This window comes from Xenopus laevis, chromosome 2L (assembly GCF_017654675.1).
Source record: "Xenopus laevis strain J_2021 chromosome 2L, Xenopus_laevis_v10.1, whole genome shotgun sequence".
NCBI lineage: Eukaryota > Metazoa > Chordata > Amphibia > Anura > Pipidae > Xenopus > Xenopus laevis.
This window is the reverse complement of record NC_054373.1, coordinates 294,496-317,343: the sequence shown is the minus strand read 5'-3', so window position 1 is coordinate 317,343 and position 22,848 is coordinate 294,496. Positions and strand designations below refer to the sequence as shown.

Below are 22,848 nucleotides of genomic sequence, written 5' to 3'. Positions count from 1 at the left end.
TTACAATGGGGATCAGATAGGATCTGTGCAGCCACTGGGACAGAATGTTCTGTTATACAGATAGCTAGAATCTCAGCTGCCATAAAGCAGGACAGGACTGCTGCTTACAATGGAATCAGATAGGTTTCAGCTGTCATATGGCAGAACAGGGGCAAGGGAATAGCACTAATAAGGGCTGGAAGCCTCTTTTGGACAGGAGTAGAGTGAGGCATGCTTGGAAAGGGCATTTTAGTGATTTGCTAATCAGTTTGGAGCAGAAGAGAGAGCTCATTAAATAAAAGGGGTGTAAGAACTACAAAGAAGGTGCCTGTAGGCCTGGTGTTTGGAGCACTTAGAACTCTTCCTTTCCCACTGAGCCAGTTACCACACAAGACGGTGAGGGCAGTGCGCATGCTCAGTGTAAGGTTCAGACTGGGCCGGTAGAATAAGGAGAGAGCAAGTCTGTGCTGTTACTATTCATAGGAGGGCGGTCGGTGCGTACATACGCGTTCCGCTTTAGGGAGGCATGTTAATAAGCAGCGTGCTACGTGATGACGCAAGCGCCCCTGCGGGTCCCGATTGCTGCAGCCGCTTGTCAGTGTGACGAAGATTGGCAGCGGGTAATGTGTCAGTCACAGCGCCTCCCGCCCGCCCGCCTGGCTCCCGCTGCTTCCCGGCACTCGCCGCGCCCCCACAGGCCACCGCTAGCGCCTCTCCCTGCCCCACTGGGCCTTTTGGATACCGCCAGGCTCCCGCCTTTCCGCTCTGCGCGCTCCCGCACCCACCCGCACCCACCCGCTCTCCTGCACTGCGCGCGGCCGGACCCTCCCCTTACATCCCCCGGATGGTGCGCGCACACCCCTGGCAGTAGTCACGTGGGTTCCTTAGCCAATCCGTGCCCGTTTCTTTTTCTCTCTGCCAGTTGGCGCTGAGCGTGAATTGTTACTGGGCAGGGAAGGGAATGTGAGGCGCGCGCGGGGAGGGGCCAGTTCATGGGGCGGGATAGGTCAGTGGGCGGTGTTTGTGTGCCGGTGGGAGGGGCATAATACTCACAGACGTCTTGGGTCACATGTATTTGTTTTGTACAGAAAGTGTTGTACTGTGTGAGGCAATGAGATATATTAATGAGCCGCCAGTGGGTGGGACTCACGGGTAACATTGGGGCTGTGTTTAGAGGCGCTGTTTGTGGGGTGACGGGGATATTACAGTATGTGTCTGTGGTGGGCTCATATCTGTGTGTTTAGTGAGAGAGGGGTCACGTGCATCTGAGGCCCAATGGGAAAGCCTCTCAGTTCTGAGGTCAAAATCCCAGATAAAATGAACTTATCCTCCTCTTTATAAACCAAAAATCTTACTTTCTGCCTGTTTTACCCCACATTGTGCCACATTGTATTCCCACACTGAAGAAAACGTGTGAAAGTGGTGAAATAACTAGAAATGATCATTATTCTCCTCTGCCCTTGTCCTCCCATAGTCTTTCACTTTATTATGTAGCAATTATAGGTTTCACTTCTTTATTCTTTTACTTCTTTAATGTGTCACTTGTATAATGTTCCACTTGTATTTCAGATATTTAGTATAGGGATTAATTCAGATATTTAGTATAGGGACAAACCTAAGACTAAGTGAGTTACATAGTTAAATTGGGATGAAAAAAGCCAAAGTCCATCAAGTCCAACCCCTCCAAAGTAAAACCCAGCCCCATACACACACCCCTCCCTACTGTCACATAAATGATATATACCCATATCTATACTAACTATAGAGTTTAGTATCACAATAGCCTTTGTATTATGTCTGTCCAAGAAATCATCCAAGTCCCTCTTATAGTCATTAACTGAATCATCACCCGGCAGTGCATTCCCCAACCTCACTGTCCTCACTGTGATGAACCCCCTACTCTGTTCCTTTAAATGAAACTTCTTTTCCTCTAGTCTGAAGGGGAGGCCTCTGGTACGTGATTCTCTTTATGGGTAAAAAGGTCCCCTGCTATTTGTCTATAATGTCCTCTAATGTACTTGTAAAGTCTAATCATGTCCCCTCACAAGCGCCTTTTTTCCCCCAGAGAAAACAACCCCAACCTTGTCAGTCTCCCCTCATAATTTAACTCTTCCCTCCCTCTAACCAGTTTAGTTGCACTTAGTCTCTGCACTCTCTCCAGCTCATTTATATCCCTCTTAAGGACTGGAGTCCAAAACTGCCCCCATACTCCAGATGAGGCCTCACCAGGGACCTATAAAGAGACACAATTAGGTTTCATCCCTTGAGTTAATGCCCTTTTTTATACAAGAACTTTATTTGCTTTAGTAGCCACAGAATGACACTGCCCAGAATTAGACAACTTGTTATCTACAAAGACCCCAAGATCCTTCTCATTTAAGGAAACTCCCAACACACTGCCATTTAGTGTATAACTTGCATTTATATTATTTTTGCCAAAGTGCATAACCTGCATTTATCAACATTGAACCTCAATTTCCAGTTTGCTGCCCAGTTTTCCAGTTTAGACAAATCACTGTGCAAAGTGGCAGCATCCTGCATGGAACCTATAGATCCTGAACTGAATCCTGTGCTTGGTGCATCCCTAGAAGTAAAAGGCAAATGTGCTGGATTGTCTCACAGCTAAACAATGACATAGGGGAGTGCTCTCTGTCACAAAATACCTAGATGCCCCCTATAATATCATATTGCATGAAAAATGTAAAAAGTATTTTTATTTATACAAGATACAAAAATCCTAAAGCATTTGGACCCCCAATCTCAGGTCTTTGCCAGGCTAGGCACATGCCTAGGATAAACACAGGCCTATAATGTGTAATAATAAAAATACTTTTTTGATATCCATGAAGTGGCCTGTGCACTGATATATTATTTTTATCCCTAGAAGTGATACTCCTGCCATGTACGGGCTCATCGGCCTTGCTCTGTGCCTTTTGGCTGAGAGTCTTTATTGAAAAATCTATTCACTCCTACTGCATTACATGTGCTCTGCTGTGTATCTCTTGGGCTTTAGTCTTTGTCTAGTTGGACTGGGATAAATCATTGTAGGTATATCTGGGGTATTACTTGTTGAGCATTTAGAGTTGGGTAAGTTTTTTGCAGGTATGTCTGGCACAGTACACAGGGTAGAATCCATTATAATGAGGGCTTTGGTTTTTGTTAGGATCCATTTGGGAATTGTAGGGGTAAGTTTGTTGCTGCCATAGGACTGATTCCATGGAACTGGGCAGTAGGAGAGGGTAACATCCTTGCAGGTTCCAGTTTTTGCTGTAGAATTTATGTTTTTTTTTTGGATCTCTTGCTTTCCACTGATTGGTTACCAGGCAGTAACCAATCAGAGACTTGAGGGGGGCCACATGGGACATAACTGTTGCTTTTGAATCTGAGCTGAATGCTGAGGATCAATTACAAACTCACTGAACAGTTATGTCCCATGTGGCCCCCCTTATAGTCACTGACTAACTCAGAGTTAGAGAGCTGAAAAGCAGGAAGTAGTGTTCTGGCTATTATGTTACACATCCACTCACTCACTGGCTAACTGACTATATTAGATACATTATTTATTTTGTACAGTCTATATATTTACACAGTTTTTATTTTCACACTGAACTGTTCCTTTAAGGCAGAGGCTTTCAGAGTTCATTGATTAGAGTCCCCCTTACCCCAATACAGTTACAGGTAAATGAAAATATTGTTGGATAAAGCCACATTGTATGTTTGTTGGTGAGAAACAAAGTGTTGTCTGATTACTGTCACTTGCTAAGCCTGGAGATGCCACTGATAGGGGGACAGGGCTAGTGTGCATACAGAGAGGGCATGATGGTTACATACAGTGTGTATTTGCACAGTATATGTATATATATATATATATATATATATATATATATATATATATATATATATATATATATATATATATATATATATATATATATATATATATATATATATATATATATATAGTGATGTTGGGAATTATGGGCTGGACACTCCACTGAACCAGTTTTATTTGCCCCCACAGAGGGCAGTTCTTTTCTGGTTACTAATTACCCCACTCACTTTCATTCTAACATTATGTTTTATTTTGTCTTGTTTATAAATCCCCTCTCCCCTGAGTGAAGGGGGGGGGGGTTGAGATGTCTATTAACAATAGTTGCATGCTTTTCAGGTAATGGGTTTCTTGGTATTAATTGCCCCCAATTGCACATTAACTCTTAGGAGAACTAAAGCCTAACTAAAGAAGTAGGTAGAAATGTTGTACATGATGTTTTGTTCTTCTGTACCAGCCCAAGGCAACCACATCCCTTTAGCAGTAAAGATCTGTGTCTCCAAAGATGCCCCAGTAGCTCCCCATCTTCTTTTCTGCTGATTCACTGATTCACATGCTCTGTGCTGCTGTCACTTACTGAGCTTAGGGAGCCACTCACAATATACAGTACACATAGAATAGAAATGTCACAATATAAGGCTGATTAGTAATTAATACACATAATTACTACATGGCAGCACAGAAACCAGTGCAATTAGCATCAGAATTGAATAATCAGCAAACCTGTAGCATCAGTTTATATTACAGCCAGGGAAGCTCATTTTCTGCTGCTGGATAATTAGTGACGAGCCCTAAGCTTAGCTTCTCAACAGCCAATCAGAGCCCACTGAGCATGTGAGTGTCACAGACACTTTCCAAGATGGTGACCCCCTGTGACAAGTTTGAAGTCCTGGATCATTGCTGCTATTGACAAGCTCAAACTTTAGCCTCCTGCAATAAGTTCACTATGGAAAATAGGACATTTTTACCCACATTCATTTTTAGGGTTTAGTTCTTCTTTAAATTGGACCTGTCATCCAGACATAAAAATCTGTATAATAAAAGTATTTTTCAAATTAAACGTGAAATCCAAATTCTTTTTTTTATGAAAGCATTCATAGCTGTTATAAACTCATTTAAAAATCTCAGCTGTCAAACAAATATAGTCTGCCCCTCCTCTATGCCTTGGGCAGTTACTTTCACTTTCCATTCAGCACTTCCTACATGTCACTGCTCTCCCCACATTCCCCCCAATCTCTTCACCATTTAATTGTGTAACCAGGACATGGGGATGGACATCAGGTCCCCCATTCTGGTGTATAAACAAGATTCTGAGATGATACAAGTCTCCTCTTAATAACAGTGTCCACAAAATGGCTGCTGTCTGCTTGTTATAATTATGAATTCCCAAAGCAAGGGAAACAAGATCCAGATAATTTATACAGTGTAATTAAAGTTTATTTTGCTTGACAAATGTGATAAAATAGGATTTGGAATCATTTTTTTGGGTGACAAGTCCCCTTTAATGAGCCTGTAAACATGAATAATAACCTTATAGTTTCTTTCCACATACAGATACTGGCTCAGTAGCCCTGTCCCCTGTCAGCGTGATGTGAAAGGCCAAGGGGCAGTGTATCATGATGTCTGCTGAGAGACTGGACATGGACAATTACTCCGAGGAACAGCAGGTATTGCCAGTGTTGGGGTATGGCTGTATATAAATGGATGTGATTGCCTGTATGTAGATGGGTGTCTGTAATTAAATGGGGGTGGTTTGCTGTCTATAGATGGGTGGGGGACAGCTGCATTTCTATAAATGGGTAGGGGTGTGGGTGACTGTGTATATAGGGGCATTGGTGCATGTATATAAATGGGCGGTGCCCTTTAATCATGTCTTTTTATCTTTTTAGCTACAAGTCATCACTCAATTTAAAACTGAGGAAGATCCAGTGTGTGTCAATTCCTCTGCTCCATCTCCTATGTCTGGGGATAATCTGATGGAGGCCGACAAACAGTCCATATACAGGTCAGTCGTCCTTGTGCACCTTTCCTATAGCAACATGCTCCATATTTCTCTATATAGTAGGGTGTTTCCCACTATTTTGGCTCATTGATCAAATTGTCTCTCCCCAGGCACCCACTCTTTCCCCTTCTTGCTCTGCTCTTTGAGAAATGTGAAGGCTGCACCCAGGGAGCAGAAGGCACAACATCCGCCAGCTTTGACTTGGATATTGATACATTCGTCAGGCGCCATCACAAGGAGGGAAAGGATTTCTACTCTAATGACCCAGAGACTGACAGCCTGGTGTGTGTCTGTGTTACTGTGTGTCTAACTTTGTGTCTGCTTGTTCCTCCTCTGTCGCTACCACATGCGTGTGATGGAAACAACAGCAAGCTTTCAGAACTTGTTTGCCATTGCTTTCTTAATGTACAGGCTAGAGGTCAATGTTGGCAGTAAGTGTTTCAATTGGTAGAAAGACCAGAGGTTGATAAAGAGGAGACGAACAATTAGAAGGATCTTTGTACAAGTCATTTCAGAGCAGCAGGAAACCAGTAACTCACATTTACCTACACAATGGTGGAAACACAAGTGATGAAAGATGCACAGCCCAGCCTATAGTAAATTCAGTGATTTAGTTGCATCAATACCAGCTCCTACCAACCGTGACTGAGATCCAGAGCTACAATCCATTACTCCTGTCTTTGTTGACTGGATAATCCTGATCAATAGAAGCCTGAAGCATTAACATTGGCAGATGTTTCTCATGAGATTTTCCCAAATTCTTACTGATCCTTGCTATCAGATCAAGATCATTTTACAGCATTCTTTATTTGTAAAGTGAGTGCATTGTGGATTTGGAATAATCATAAGACCTTCTTAGGAGGAAAAGAGATCTTTAAAGGGGTTGTTCACCTTCCAAACACTTTTTTCAATTTAGTTGTTTTCAGATTGATCACCATAAACAAAGACTTTTTCCATTTGCTTTCCATCTTTTGTGTTTTTTTTACAGTTTTCCCAATATTTAAGTTTAATGTTCGTGTCTCTAGTGTCTCAGTGTAGAGTCCTGCATGGAACCAATTTGTTAAACCCAACCCGCAACCCGCATACTTACCCACTACCTGACCAGCAAGTACCTTATCCGCAGCCCGCTGACCTTCAAGAAACAGTAAGTGCTGTCATTGTAAACCGGAAGTGACATCATTAGAAGTAGGCATGATCAGAGCAAAGAAGAGTAAAACTGTTACAATTTGCTACATTAGTTGATACAATTAGTTGATACATTTCTCAGCAGTATCTGTGGAATATGAGCAACTATTGTATCAATTCTAACAGCTGCCTTTAATGAAACACGGATTCTGCTCAGCACTGACAAAGATAAGAAATGTATCAACTAAATGTATCAATTTAGAACAGTTTACAGGGTCGGCGACTCCTCCCAGAGCTGCTTTAGAAGGTGAAAAAAGAAACTTTACTCTTAAATATTAGAAAAACAGTCACATATAGAAAATAGAAAGGGATTGGAAAAAGTCTTTATTTCTGGTGAACAATCTGAAACCAACTGAAATGAAAAAAGGTGTTTAAAGGTGAACAGCCCCTTTAATGACTGCAAAAGTATTGTGATATGAACAAGAAATCAACTTCCTGCGAGATGCAGTGAAAGGGAAATAAATACAATGGCATTAGAGATTCGGTACCTGGACACAGAAGTTCAATAGATCACAAGAGCAGGAGAAGGTTCTTAGAGGAGCTGGAGTCTGATCATATATATTTTGTCACGTGCAAATTTTGTCAGAGGCTCAGGCACCTGATTTAATTACCTGTTGGTATTTCTCAGTCTCCTGCATCCTAGATTAGGTTAAGGGCTAAACTACACAGGAGATTTTGATTAGAGTTTGTGGGTCAGACTTTATTGGACCCACATGCAACAGCAAAAGATTTTGTGTCACCCTACAAAAGCTGAATCCCCCCCCTCGATGTAATGTAAGTTAGATTGTGGGTTTTGCTCCTGCATCTACATCTGACACTCAGTGTATTTCAAGTGTCTTTCAGACTCCATCCAGTTTAGTCTTTCCGATAGGCTCGTCACATGGCAACACTACCGTGTAGTTTACATATCACATTCCTCTATCAGTCCATTATATACTGACCCATGCAACTACCTCGCACTAGCAGGACACATTCTGTCGATCTGACACCATCCTACAAAATCTCCCATGCGGTTTAGCTATTATACTTTTAATAACCTTCAGTATTTGTTGGGCTACATCCAAAGCCCCAGAGATATACTCTCTAAAGTATCAGCTGGTCAATTGACAAACATGGCTGGGTAGGGCCACAATGGATAAAGATGGCTGCAGAAATCAATTTATTTGCCTGATGAGCTCATACAAAATGATGGCTGGTGTTTTTGAATGTATTGAAATGAAATGTTGGCCATCTTAGTGAACCTGGTGAGACAGACTAGGAGAACGTTTGTATCTATCTATGAGAAAAGCCCAACTAGAAGAGTCCAACTAGAACCAAAGAATTCTGTGGTATTTTTCTCAAACCCCCATGTATTGTCTTTGGCAAAAGAATTAGAATCTGGCTTTAGATACTGGTGACCTGATAAACCTGTTCTGGAGGTCCATCAAGTCCAAGCTGAAAAAGAAGAAGCTCTTATGAAGGCCAAATCTGAAAATAGATCAGTCAGATACAGTGCAGGGTGGGAACACATCATCATTGTACTTGTTATTGGAGACTTGTGGACTGCTGAAACCAGTAATGCAGCTGAGGGATTCTGTCAGGAAGAATATGAGACGGAGAAGATTGCAGTTTTTATGCCAAAACAAATGATGAATCTCAGATACCTAGGCTGTGCTTCTTGTCAAGGCTGTTGCACGCCAGTGAGAGGCAGTAAAGCCTGTAAGGAACACTACAGTTATATTCCTTCTAGGAATTAAGGATAATGTCAAAATGAGATCTTAATAGATTCTACTGATAGCTTTTGTTACTTCAGGTCATTCTTTTTGCAGTGGGATTATCCCCCCAGAGAAGAAAGGGATGGAAGGCTTATATCTTCAAGGTTCTGCTGTTTGAAACCCTGTCAGGAGTCTTGTTCAGAGAGACAAGGGCCAAACTGGTAATTTACAGTAATGTCAAAGGCTCATGATTACCAGATCGCCGCTCTGATCCTTGTGAATGGAATCTTTCTCATTTCTCTGATGCTCAAGAGAGATCCCCTCAGTTCCAGAATGCACTTGGCTTTAGATGATCTGGTGATCTGCTGTTACTTCAATCTGGCCAACAGGCAGTCTGTTCATTCACAAAGGAAGATTCTCATGTGACAAAGAATCTGACTCTTTGCTTCATCTCTGGGAGAATTATTTTATTCCAGGTGCCATATTGGACTTGAATCCAGGGCCACTAAGCCTGCAATGCATTTTCTCCAATACAAAATAATAACCGCAAGGTGGAAAGCTCCTCGTCTACCCTCAGAAATGTTTGTTTCTAACCCCCAAACCCCTGGCTTTTATGTGCAAATGTACGATAACTACTTATAGTACACAAAAGCCACGTATATCTGGTAAAATATATCCTTATAAAGGTGACTAGTGATGTCATCAGTTATAAACGGTGAGTAGTGATGTCATTTTTGTCACACGACTCACTAAAACTTGTGTATTATAATAAATAAAGTAGCCCTTGTTGGAAAATATGAGGAGTTCCATGACCTGAGCCTTGTGCTTTTATATGATCATGGAACTCCTCGGTGACTTATAATATCCTTATATTTTACAACAGGGGGTGCTTTATTCACTATATATCTGTGTGTGTACAGTCAATGTGCAAGAGTGTAACTGTGTCTTCTCCACAGATGGTGAAAGCTATACAAGTGCTGCGGATCCACCTGTTGGAGTTGGAGAAAGTGAATGAGCTCTGTAAGGATTTCTGCAGTCGCTACATCTCCTGCTTGAAAACTAAAATGAACAGTGAGACACTGCTGAGTGGGGAAGCTGCTGGCCCGTACTCACCTGTGCAGGTACCGATGGTTTTATTGAAGGGGCACCATGAGTGGAGGGGGAGATTCTCACTTATAAGGCAGTGTGGAATTAAACATAGGGGGAAGAATTGTCCCAGACTTATACACTTTCCCTATATTCCTACTTACATAGTGGGATTAGGAGGAGTGGAACTAGGGAAAGAGGGATTGGACTGGACTATGGAGTCCAGCATACCTACATGAACATGCTACTGACCCACTCAAACCACACGCATTTTCTCCAAAGTCAAGTGTTGTTTGATGGGGATCTGAGGACTCCTTCTTGTCTCTCCTTGATGATGACATGGTTCTCTCTCTGTTTGTACTTTCAGAGTGGGATCAGCGGGGCCCTCAGCTCGCAGGGAATTGTAGTTCCAGCCTCAGCTTTGCAGCAAGGGAACGTGGCTGTGGCAACAGTGGCAGGTATTGTACATTCCACCCATTCCTGGATATACTTTATTTCATTCTTTCCTATTGTTTCTTCTTTGTGTTGACTTTCTCTGATGCCCTTCTCTATAGGGGGCACAGTGTACCAGCCTGTGACTGTTGTGACCCCACAGGGACAGCTTGTGGCTCAGGCTCTGTCCCCTGGCACCATTCGTTTTCAGAACTCTCAGGTGAGGGGCCCGGTGTCTGTTTGTCATATGTGTGTGTGTCAATCTGTACGTATGTGTGTGTCTATATGTGTCTGTGTGTCCTGTGCACATTTATGTGAGATTGAGCAGCTGTGCTTTATGTCTGCCACTCCCCCCAGTAATGGCCTCCAGTAATGCCCCCCAGTAATACCTCCCCCCCAGTAATGCTTTCTGTCTTTGTGTGCAGCTGCAGTTACAGCTCAGTCAGGATCTGGGGTTTCTGCACTCAGACGAGGGCTCAGGAAAGAACAAGCGAGGAGTCCTTCCCAAACAGGCCACTAACGTCATGAGATCCTGGCTCTTCCAGCACATTGGGGTAAGTGTGCACTCACTCTCTCAGTCTCACTCAAGTACAAGCATGGAGTTGCACCAGTGTCTAAGCACAATCACCTTCTCTCTGGTTTCTGTTTTCATGTCTCCTTATTACTTTCTGCTTCTCTTTCTACATAATCCTGCTCCACTCCCATGTTCCCTAACCCTTTCACTTCCACTCCCATGTTCCCTAACCCCGTCACTTCCACTCCCATGTTCCCTAACCCCGTCACTTCCACTCCCATGTTCCCTAACCCCGTCACTTCCACTCCCATGTTCCCTAACCCCGTCACTTCCACTCCCATGTTCCCTAACCCCCTCACTGCCACTCCCATGTTCCCTAACCCTGTGAGGCTGCCGCACATTACTATGGGTGTTTGGGAGATGATTGTGCCCATGGAGTGTCAGCTCTATGCCAGTCTAATCGATTGTGTTCCTGTGTAGCACCCGTACCCCACAGAGGATGAAAAGAAGCAGATTGCTATTCAGACAAACCTGACGCTGCTCCAGGTTAATAATTGGTGAGTATCTTGGCCTGGGGCTAGTATTAAGGGTAAGGTAAGTGCAGAGTAGGGGACCATGTTTTGTGCTTCATGTTTTTGGGAAACCGTTTCCATTGATTGATTGATTGATTGATACAAATGACTTTGCTTTAGAAATTCCTTCAGCTCTCGCCCCTCACCAGACCCAAATAGATGAACGTTTTCTACCTGTTCCCAGAATAAACTCATCCTGTCATTCCTTCAGGTTTATCAACGCCAGGCGCAGAATCTTACAGCCCATGTTGGACTCCAGCAGCAGCAGCAGCGAGACACCAAAAGCCAAGAAGAAGAGTGGGCAGAGTCGTCCGGTGCAGAGATTCTGGCCTGACTCCATTGCTGGGGGGGCATCACAGCCGGACACAGACATTACTATTTCTGATGGTAACACAACGTAGGATTGTCTGCTTCTGTTACTGCCCGCATCACATTCCTGCTCTTTATACATTGACTCTGTCTCTTCCCAGGTACAGTCGTGACACTCTCAGCCCCCGGGGGTCTCACAACAGACAGTTTGCAGTCATTGACATCAGATGGAGCCACGCTGGCTGTTCAGCAGGTCATGCTGGGAGGGCAAAGTGATGACGAATCATTGGATACAGATCAGGAGGAAACAGACACTGGAATCAGTGAGGGGGAGCTGAGGGGACTGGTGCTGAGTGCTGGGGGGCTCCAGTGACTGCTCAGTAGTGATTCATGGGTTTCATTTGAGGGGCGCACCTTTAATCTGATGAATTGTACCCACAGTGTGCCCTCCCTCACTGCCACAATCAACGTGTCCTTCACTTGTGACGACTTATTTTGCACCTTAATAAGTGGACTCCGGCTTCTATGGGTCACTTGCCACGAGACCCTCGTCTCCTAGAGCCAAGGGGAAGTGACCCAAACAGACCAGGAGCGGGGGATGTAATGTGGACAATAAAGGGCTCCCCCAGCCCAGAAAGGGGAATTTTGTATCATGTGTAGGTCACTACCAGTCAAGTGTATGGTCAGGCCGCTATGGCTGGATTTTTTATTTGTTTTTGAGTTATTGTGCCAGGGCATCTCGAGAAAGTTGTTGGTGATTTCCATGCCGACCCTTAATATCCATCAATTGTACCAGTTATGGTGCCAACGAGTCTGGAGAAAGAGTTCTAGGTGACTGGCTCTCACATTGGGCTGCCATGATTCACTTGCCAAATCTTACAGCCCATCAATTGCACAAGTTATGGTGCCAGTGAATCTTGAGAAGAAATGGTGGGAGACTCTGGTTTCTGACTGATGCCGACTCCTACAGTGCATGGAGTGTGTGAGTTATGGTGCCCATGTGTCTGCAATAGGAGCCGCACTCTGGGTCCTGCACTGGGCCACCATAATTTGTTTCCCAACTATAGTAGCCCAAATGTTGGCTGATTTTACTCCCCTAATGATAGAACTGTATTTTTGTAGGGTTGTGAGAAAATAAACCTTGAAAGATCTAATCTCCCAGCTTCCTTTTTGTTGTCCTATTGGTTGAGAGTCTACAGGAAGGAAGGCTGCCCTGTGTGCAAGCAAGAGCTTACAGTCTAATCTAAGATGTGGTTATGTGAGGGGTGGGACAAGCACTGGCAGTCAGGAGGGCAGGAAGCTGGTGCTGAGCTGAGTTTGGGGGGTGGATTACCCCCTTCTCCCAGAATCCATCACTTCAACATGGAACAAGGTGGGGTGAAATCTCTATGTACAGAGATGAATGGAGAGGGGTTCGGTGCAAGATATGGTACTGGGGGGTGGCAGTTTATAGTGAGGGACCCCTTTAGGGCTACATTTGCTGCATCTGTGAAGGTGGATGGTATTTTTTCACTAATGCCTGTAGCAAAAAGAAAGCTGACAGTGAGGAAGAAAGGCAGCGACAGCCTATAGGCCCAACTGGTTGCTAGGGTAGTGTACATACAGCAACGGCATCACTTAAACGGAGGAAATGTGTGCTGCACTTGATACATATACAAGATGGGGTTGCAAAGACACAGACCTAGGGATGGAGATACCCAGACTACAAAATGCTATAAAAGTAACAGGTCAGAAAAACAAAATATCTTTGGGCTGATGATGAGAATTACTGTACCATTTGCACGGCCAACTCACGACCTGTCGTTGTATTAAGAGACCCTTTACAGACTGACTAGTGACCAGCCCTACCGCAGAGAGAACCTTTACAGACTAAATAGTGACCAGCCCGACCACAGAGAGAACCTTTACAGACTAAATAGTGACCAGCCCTACCGCAGAGAGAACCTTTACAGACTGACTGGGGCTCATCCCTACTACAGCCTTTCCGAGCACGTTTCTAGCCTAACTAGGATCATCCTCATTGCACCCTACTGAATACCTTTATTCCAACTCGGGATCATCAGTACAACAGACTTACAGAGTTCCATTTAGTCTGATTGGCTATCATCTCTGCCCAAGCTATTGTGTGTCCCTGTGTACTCAAGATGATCATCACTTCCAGTTCCTTTATAGCCGGATTGGTGGCCAACTCTTCCTTTCGAGACCAACTTGGATAAACCCAACTGATGCCGTTACAAGTTCCTCTATAGTCAGACTTGGGATCATCCCCACCCTGAGTATTTAGGCAACACGAAGAGGCCCCACCTTACCGCATCCATATCAGTTCATTAGTTAAAGCAAGGTCTAATTAGGAGTGCTTCATTATTAGCCCATCACAAGGTGCTACACCTCAATATCGAAACAGTAGCCTGTCAGTTTGCTCAGGAGCTTTGGCCTTGCGTTGATACCAAGCTGAGACTTTATTTGCAGGGATCTCACAGAAGGAAAATATCTGGGAAGGTTTATAAGGCACAAATTGCAAGTCAATGTACAGAAAGACCTCCTATAGGTGGGCATGAGCGCAAATCCATCCAAATATCCACCATTGGGAAAAGACTGGTATAACTTCAACTGGAGCAGCTGCTGGAAAAGTTCTAAGTGATATCATTGCTGCTGTACGGGTGCCAAGCCCTACGCATTCTATACTGAACTGGATTTGGCTGGAAAAGGAATCATCCTGGGCATACGTGTTAAAGGAGACCTATTGTGTGAAAAACAAGAATGTGCTAGTGCATTATACTCTTGTAATAAGGCGGAATGTGCTTTAAAAAGTAATGTTTTGGTTTGATTTATTATAAATAAGCTTACTAGTCCCGCCCATCAGTTCCACTTGGTGCCACCTTCTATCTCAGGCTGTGTGTGGGGGGGGTGCAGCACTCAGCACACTACACTGTAGGTCAGGAACCAATCATTAGCTAAGCTGACCTGACAGGGAACTGAAGCCTGTCTTTGCTTATGTGACTGCAGGGCTGTGATTGGTTGTCCTACTTTTAGGACAGGCCATCCCTCATTTGAAACATGGACAAGGACCATATCAGTTCTATAGGGAGCTTCAATAAAGGGCCTGTTTTTAAAGATAATAGTTTTTGGTCCAAAGTGAAAGTTCTACTAGAATTGTGATGTTCATCAAGCATCATGGGCCTCTGCGTTAGGACTGAACTAGGAGACACTTTGATCAATATCTGATCAGATAAAACGGGAGGTTTCCTTGTCCTATATGTGACAACCAATGGAACGCAAAGGCTTATTTGACTGTTCTGCTTGTATTGTGTCAGGTTGGATGGTAACTCCATTCTTACAGATCCAACTTGTGAGTTCCACTAAGTCTGGAGACACACAACTGTATTTGCCTGTAGTCTGAGGTCATCGAGACGCCCAATCCCCCAGGACGTGGCACAGACAGAGACACTAGCCAATGTAATGGTATATACAGGATTTATTACACATTGTAGCACACATTTAGTAGCTTGCCACAGGCTCAGTGACGTGGGGAAGGTCTTCCTGATGAAGGCTGAGGTAAGCGGGACTTCGAGAGCTCCAAGTCAGAATCCACAAAGGTATACGGCGTGTAGGAGTAATGCTGCAGGTTCTGGTACTTTGAGTTGTCAAACGGAGCCTCTTCCACAACTGGAGGGACCGAAGCAGCAGGTGGTGGAGGAGGAGAAGGTGCAGCTACAAAATGAAAAGTCAATGAATGAAAAGAAAGCAGATACATTGTGACACTCATCATAAACACAATCACAGCCAATATTTATTACATCAGCCCAAAAAAGATCCAAGCATAGACACGGCACCAGGCAGGACACTGGGGACCTCCCACGGATTCAGGGGTGCCATGTCTGTGTGTGGGGGCTGCCTCTTGGTCTGACTCCTTTCTGGCCAATTCCACATACAGTATCATTTCCAAGCCCGAACATTTCCAGCCTGGATCTTGCGGAATGGCAACAGGAACTACAGAAGCAAAAGGGGAATGGGTAGAAGCCAATGCACACGAGGCAAATGATACCAAGGGATTTTGGCCTTTAACTTTCCCTTAAGTAACAAATGTCTAGTGATTCTTGGGGGCAGCAATTGGGACTCCTCCTGGGAATGGCACAGCCCACCAGGTAGGTACAAGGAGTGTGACGTGTTTCCTATGGATCTCAAGGTTGCGGACAGGATCAAAGCAACAGTGTGAGGAGTGGGCTGGGGATGGCTGCCCTTCATCCTCATTCCCACAGTTAGCAGATCCAGGGGCATCGGGTTCTCTGGAAACCATTGTGGGTGCAGTCTCATCAGATACACCTTGCTTGTCCATGAACCTGCAGGTGGGCCACTGAACTGGCCATCAAACAACCTCCTCATAGTACCAGACCTGTCAACGTTCCATAGGCACAGGACTGGGGAGGAATATGATGGCCGAGGCTGAAATTAATAGAACCCAAATCTATGTCTGGGGGCAGAAGATCAAGAAAATTTGTGAGATTGTTTGGCTAAATGCTGGTGGACAAGTGTCACCTGGTGGAGAAAGAAGCACCTCAAGATTAAGCTCCTCACAATAAGTCATGCAATTGGTCAGTTAAGTCTTTGCCCATCATCCCCAGTCTGGGATCTTACAGGGCATCTGTGTCAGCTCTTTGCCTCATAAAATCCAATCCTCCAAAAAGCCATGTTGGTAGTATTGCAGCCATGGTGCCTTCTCCTGCTAAGCACCAGTAAACTCCCTACCAGCCTGTCCACACAAGGGCCTCTGCCCATTAAACATATGTGAGAACAAGGTGCATTCTTGCTTCAACTGGTCGTTCCATTGTACAAGAACCACTCATGGGCCAGGATTGTATAAATTGGTGGTGCTTCATCACCATACGGGGGATTCACGTTCTCATCAGGAGAGGTCAGCCATTAATAATCTCTTATCTAGCAATCCATACAGAAGAATGGCAGGTGAAAGACCTGGAGCGACCATTTTAACCAAGGACTGGGAACCTTCAGGAAATTTTTTTTTTTTTTTGTGGGAGGGGGTTCAAGCTGTAGCCAGAGTGCTGGGATGCAAGCAGAGTATTATTATTAACATATATTTATATAGCGCCAACATATTGCGTAGCACTGTATGGAATACATGGGCACAATAAATAGAGCATGTAGCATTTAGTAGCCCAACACCAGGCTGGTAAGGGGCATTAAGGACAGACTCAAAGCTCATCTCTTCTTCTGATGGTCTCATGTGGCTTCAGCAGGGTAAATCTATTTAGATGGTGGAGTTGAGCAGCAACACAGCCTACTGTCCACACTTCATGTTCCCAATATGATTTCACTTTGGACAAAAATGCAGTCAGGTCTCAATCTTTCTGTCAAACTAGTGGACTATAAACCAATCAGAATTATAGGGGGAAGCCAACGATAAGCACCTGGGATCATGGGAGCCAATGACAAGGAGAATGATGAACACCCCGGTCTCTCACAGGCTGCGCAGAACCCCAAGGAAACGCAACATACAGAGACAAAGATGTGGGGAAGTCAGACCAATGACCGGCAAGTGGGGTCATTAATTCAGAGAGAGAGAGAGGCAACTTTATATTTAATATACACTTTCTGTTCTTCTATATTAGAAGCCTCATTGAGTGGCATTGTTAGTAAGTATGATGGCTTGTTCTAGGCTGGTAGGAACTGGTCAATGGGTATTGGCAGAAAGTACCTCAAGAGTTGGGCTATAGGCTGAAGGGAACCACCTGGCGGGATTGGTAAGAAGTAACCCTAGAGCTAGGCTGGGCTGTAGGCTGGAGGGAACCTCCCAGTAGGGTTACTTATGAAGGAACCAGCTGACAATAGAACATATAATAGTAACATAGTAAGTTTGGTTGAAAAAAGACACACGTCCATCAAGTTCAACCTTTTAACTCTATTTTAACCTGCCTAACTGCCAGTTGATTCAGAGGAAGCCAAAAAAGCCCCATCTGAAGCCTCTCCAATTTGCCTTAGAGGGGGAAAAATTCCTTCTTGACTTGCAATGGGACCAGTCCCTGGATCAACTTGTACTATGAGCTCTCTCCCATATCCCTGTATTCCCTCACTTGCTAAACACCATCCAACCCCTTCTTATACCTATCTAATGTATCAGCCTGTACCCCTGATTCACTTCCCAGCTCTCCCTGTAACACCCCTTTCCCTCCTCTAATCTCATTGGCTCCCTCCTGTCTGCTGGGAGGAGCTACTGGTGAATAAAGCATCCGACCCTTCCTTATACCTATCTAATGTATCAGCCTGTACCCCTGATTCACTTCCCAGCTCTCCCTGTAACACCCCTTTCCCTCCTCTAATCTCATTGGCTCCCTCCTGTCTGCTGGGAGGAGCTACTGGTGAATAAAGCATCTGACCCTTCCTTGTACCTATCTAATGTATCAGCCTGTACCCCTGATTCACTTCCCAGCTCTCCCTGTAACACCCCTTGCCCTCCTCTAATCTCATTGGCTCCCTCCTGTCTGCTGGGAGGAGCTACTGGTGAATAAAGCATCCGACCCTTCCTTGTACCTATCTAATGTATCAGCCTGTACCCCTGATTCACTTCCCAGCTCTCCCTGTAACACCCCTTTCCCTCCTCTAATCTCATTGGCTCCCTCCTGTCTGCTGGGAGGAGCTACTGGTGAATAAAGCATCCGACCCTTCCTTGTACCTATCTAATGTATCAGCCTGTACCACTGATTCACTTCCCAGCTCTCCCTGTATCACCCCTTTCCCTCCTCTAATCTCATTGGCTCCCTCCTGTCTGCTGGGAGGAGCTACTGGTGAATAAAGCATCCGACCCTTCCTTGTACCTATCTAATGTATCAGCCTGTACCACTGATTCAGGGAGACAATTCCACATCTTCACAGCTCTCACTGTAACAAACTCCTTCCAAATATTTAGCCAGAATTTTCTTTCTTCTATAATGATCCTGTATAATAGGTGCAAGCTCATTCAGGTCCATACATTAGATTGACATGAGAAGGATACAGTAGGGGTAGTATGGGTTTTCAGACCAATTACTGGGCTGCACACAGTCTCTACCCACAATAATGTTATATATGAGGCAAACACACTTCTGCCGATGAGGACAAAATGGTGTTGGGTTTGGTGAGTTCTGAGACACTAAATGCCCAGCTGTTCTGAACCATCAGGAATGGGAGCAGTCATGTCCCCAAACTAAGGAGAGACACCTTGTGTCTGGCACCAAAGAGACTACAAAACACCTAGCAATTCCCCTCTGAGCAGATATAGAACTGCCCTTATCCTCATGTCATGGAAGTCCCTTTCAGCAAGCAGACATGCATATATACAGTTAATACCAGCACATAAATGCAAAAGCAGGTTAGAAGAACAATTGCCCCACTGGATTCTGCCCATCCCAAGACATTTCCCCATGATAAGAATAAGTGTTGGTTTGCTTTCCTCTGGATGAAGGAAGAAGTTCAAACAAATTCAAGATTTAAGGAGTGCGGTTAAGGGTCAGAAGACTTTTGAGGGATTAATGAAGTGTTGAGGGATAAATTAAGTGTTGAGGGATTAATAAAGTGTTTAGTCTGGGATGGAAGGTCAGGGAAACAAGGCCACCAAGAGGAGAAGAGAGGAAGATGCCGGACAAAAGACATTGATTCATAAGAATGACTTGTGTCTTTGCTCACATAATTTTGGTGCGATTTCTTCTTCTGTACCCACAGGATTTGCCTCACACACTTCTGCTGGAGGAACTGGGCTCTGAGTGGCTGAGGAGGCTTCCCCTGCAGGTTCCTTGTCTTCTCCAGACCTCTCCATCTCAACTCCTTCAGGACCTGGAGCCTCTGTTAATGGAACATGTTCAACTGGAGCACTGAGCGTCTCTGGAGCTTTGTCTTGTTCCAATCCTTTGATGTTTATGAGTGGCGCCTGGTCCATCAGCTGCTCGCTGTTATCTCTTATTCTTTCCTCTTCTGGCTGACATTCCTGATGTAGCACAGGCCCAGCTTCTGGTAAAGACTGCTCAGTCTCAGCATCTTCAGGACCGGGTGCCCCTGTGAATGCTGAAGCCTCAGTCTTGTGTGGAGGCTCTTTGTCTTGTGCCTTTTCTTTGGTGTCTATGACTGGCGCCTGGTCAATCAGTTGCTCAGTTTGTTTCCCAGTGATGCCCTCTCCTGGATGGACTTCTGGATGTACTGTGACTGGAGTACTCCCATCATGGGTTAGGAGATCCACTCTAGGATCAGATGTTTTGGGCTCAGGATGAACAGAGAAAAATGCATTCTCTTTGACACCTGGTGCTTCACTTGCAGCCTTCACCCCTGCCTTGGCACCTATGTCTCCTTCATCTTCAGAGTCAGAACTAGAGTCAGAACTAGAATCAGAACTAGAACTGGATGATGAATCCTCATCCTGCTCAGGACCTTTGCCCACACTCTTTGCTTTTTCTTGTGACCCTTCTTCTCCAGGATGGAGCACACCCTCTGGTCCTAAACTCATACTAGGGAAATGTTCTGCTGCCCCCTGGGCTCCTAGTTCCTTAAGAGCAATGGATGCTGCAGGTTGGGTAAGTTTGGAGAGAACATCACTTCTGCCCTCACCTGTCACCGAGTCCTGGGAAGCTGCAGAGAATTTAACTGGAAAAGAAACCAAGGTCTTGCTTGCTCTGTGCTGTGGGGATCCCTTACCTGGGGAAAAAGAGAGCCCAAAACTGATATAGGTGGATATACGGCACTAAGGGAGCAGTACAGGAGGATATAGTTCAATGGAGGGGCTAATGGAGTAGATACTATAGGGCAGATCAACATGAATGTTGCTCCCAGTAGCCCCCAAGTAGTTGTTTATGTTTGAATGCCAGGCAAGTTTTGTTGTATAAAAACCAGCTGTGCTGCCAAACAGAGGCTCCTGTAGCTGCCAGTCCACATAGGGGCTACCAATAGCCAATCATGGCACTTATTATGCACCCCCAGGAACATTTCTCATTCTTCATTTGCTCCCCAATTCATTCTACATCTGAATGTTGCTCAATGGTGGGACAATGTAGGGGCTAATGGGGCAGCAGAGAGGGGAGGGGGAAATGACAGAGAGGGGAGGGGGAAATGACAGAGAGGGGAGTGGTAACGACAGAGGGGGGAGGGTATGAAGGAGACACTCACCTCCACTTTTGGGTCGGGCTGGAGTGACAGCGATCATGCGCAGAAGAAGAACCTGGAGAAGAGAAAAAAAAAACAATCAGTGACACTGGAAAAGCTTCTTCCTCCTTCCCACTGGCCCGAAAACCCGTTTGTTCCCCCATATTGCAGAGAAATTTATCCCATTTCTCCCAGCAGCCTCTCCTCTTCCCTTCAGCCAAATGTACAAGAATTAATCCCTCTCATATTCCTCTCCCACTTCTTATAATGGAGCTGTGTGGCCTCCCTGCACTTACTCCCCAATGGCTGGGAGAAGCTATTAATTAAATGGATTCTGTCAGGATTTTTATGGTGTAGTTTCTATCTCTAAATGACACTGTTTACACTGCAAATAATTCACTGTACAATATAAAATGTCATTCCTGAAGCAGCAAGTGTATTTAGTTGTAATATTGGTGTGTAGGGGCATCTCAGCTCATTTTGCCTGGTCATGTGATTTCACAAAGAGCCAGCACTTTAGGATGGAACTGCTTTCTGGCAGCCTGTTGTTTCTCCTACTCAATGTAACTGAATGTGTCTCAGTGGGACCTGGATTTTACTATTGAGTGTTGTTCTTAGATCTACCAGGCAGCTGTTATCTTGTGTTAGGGAGCTGCTATCTGGTTACCTTCCCATTGTTCTGTTGTTAGGCTGCTGGAGGGAAGGGAGGGGGTGATATCAGTCCAACTTGCAGTACAGCAGTAAAGAGAGACTGAAGTTTATCAGAGCACAAGTCACATGACTGGGGGCAGCTGGGAAACTGATAATATGTCTAGCCCCATGTCAGGTTGTAAAATTCAATATAAAAAAACCTGTTTGCTGTTTTGAGAAATGGATTCTAGTGCAGAATTCATTAACTGGTGTGTTTTGTGAGAAACATTATTTCCCATGACAGTGTCCCTTTAATAGATCCTCAGTGTAACTCAGTCCGGCCAGAGAGAAGCTCCGCACCCGGGGTCCCCTGTATTGTCTCATTCCCCAGTACCTGGCGCAGAGATCTCCCGGCCGGAGCCGCCATTCTGACCCTGGGATTGAGGCGCGCGCTGATGACGCGGGGATTGAGGGACACTAGTGACGTCAATGAGGCGCGCCCGACGGGAGAACACGTGGTGGTGGCGGACAGGAAAGGAGACAGGAGGCTGCTCGTAGGAAACACTCGCCTCGAGTAAAGTCTCCTGTACTGAACCCCAATATTCTCTCCCCCTCTCCTGTCACTCGTTCTCTCTGCTCTCATGTGGGGCCCCGCCTGTGCTGTCACGTGATACAGATGTGTGGGGGAGGGGGAATATCTGAAGTGTCACTCAGGCCTCCCCAGCACTGAGGCTGAGCTGTAAAGGAGCCAGTGGGAGTTGTAGTTAAACATTTCTTGTTGCCCCTGATTGTTTCACCTCTCTGTACCATGTGACACATCTTTGTCCCTTACTCATCCCATTGGTCCCTGACTGACCGCTGCCCCTCCCACTTGGATTGTAGTTTATTGGAGAAGCCGAGTGCAGCCCCAGGGTGAGACATGGACAACTGTCACGTGATCAAACACTGGTCTCTTCCTGCTCTCCCACACTAAATGTGTCCTGTACAGAATCAAGGTCATTCAAGGAACAGTTCAGTGTGAAAATAAAAACTGGGTAAATCAATTAGAAAAAATAATATATCTAATATAGTTAGTTAGGCAAAAATGTAATGTATAAAGGCTGGAGTGAGTGGATGTGTAACATAATAGCCAGAACACTACTTCCTGCTTTTCAGCTCTCTTGCTTTCCACTGATTGGTTACCAGGCAATAACCAATCAGAGACTTGAGGGGAGGTCACATGGGACATATCTGTTGCTTTTGAATCTGAGCTGAATGCTGAGGATCAATTACAAACTCACTGAACAGTTATGTCCCATGTGGCCCCCCTTATAGTCACTGACTAACTCAGAGTTAGAGAGCTGAAAAGCAGGAAGTAGTGTTCTGGCTATTATGTTACACCTCCACTCACTCCAGTCTTTATACATTACATTTTTGCCTAACTAACTATCTTAGATACATGTTTTATTTTGTACAGCCTGTCTATTTACCCAGTTTTTATTTTTACACTGAACTGT

General features: G+C 44.9%; 2 protein-coding genes across 2 annotated transcripts; one reads left to right on the top strand and one right to left on the bottom strand.

The window, feature by feature from the left end:
• Positions 1–538: 538 nt before the first annotated feature.
• Positions 539–12,756, top strand: pknox1.L (PBX/knotted 1 homeobox 1 L homeolog). Its single transcript, NM_001096382.1, is given in 11 exon segments — positions 539–599; positions 5,363–5,475; positions 5,698–5,813; positions 5,921–6,092; positions 9,646–9,810; positions 10,143–10,233; positions 10,330–10,427; positions 10,633–10,761; positions 11,202–11,278; positions 11,505–11,680; positions 11,764–12,756. Coding segments are annotated over 10 exon segments (1,287 nt in total). The 5' UTR covers positions 539–599; positions 5,363–5,424; the 3' UTR covers positions 11,976–12,756.
• Positions 12,757–15,059: 2,303 nt separating this feature from the next.
• LOC108707775 (fibrous sheath CABYR-binding protein) lies at positions 15,060–22,100 on the bottom strand. Its single transcript, XM_018245753.2, has 4 exons — positions 21,747–22,100; positions 20,747–20,798; positions 19,280–20,278; positions 15,060–15,313 (listed from the first exon to the last, which is right to left on the bottom strand). The coding sequence occupies exons 1-4, from the start codon at positions 21,993–21,995 to the stop codon at positions 15,120–15,122; spliced, it is 1,494 nt and encodes a 497-aa protein (XP_018101242.1). The 5' UTR covers positions 21,996–22,100; the 3' UTR covers positions 15,060–15,119.
• Positions 22,101–22,848: the final 748 nt, after the last annotated feature.

Excerpts from the sequence above, each read along its gene's own strand:
- LOC108707775 (XM_018245753.2), bottom strand. The coding sequence starts at position 21,995 with ATGAGAGCAGAGAGAACGAGTGACAGGAGAGGGGGAGAGAATATTGGG. Across the intron at positions 20,279-20,746 it reads AGCCCGACCCAAAAGTGGAG|GTAAGGGATCCCCACAGCAC; the intron begins GTGAGTGTCTCC and ends CTTTTTCCCCAG. Across the intron at positions 15,314-19,279 it reads AGAAATCGCACCAAAATTAT|CTGCACCTTCTCCTCCTCCA; the intron begins GTGAGCAAAGAC and ends TTCATTTTGTAG.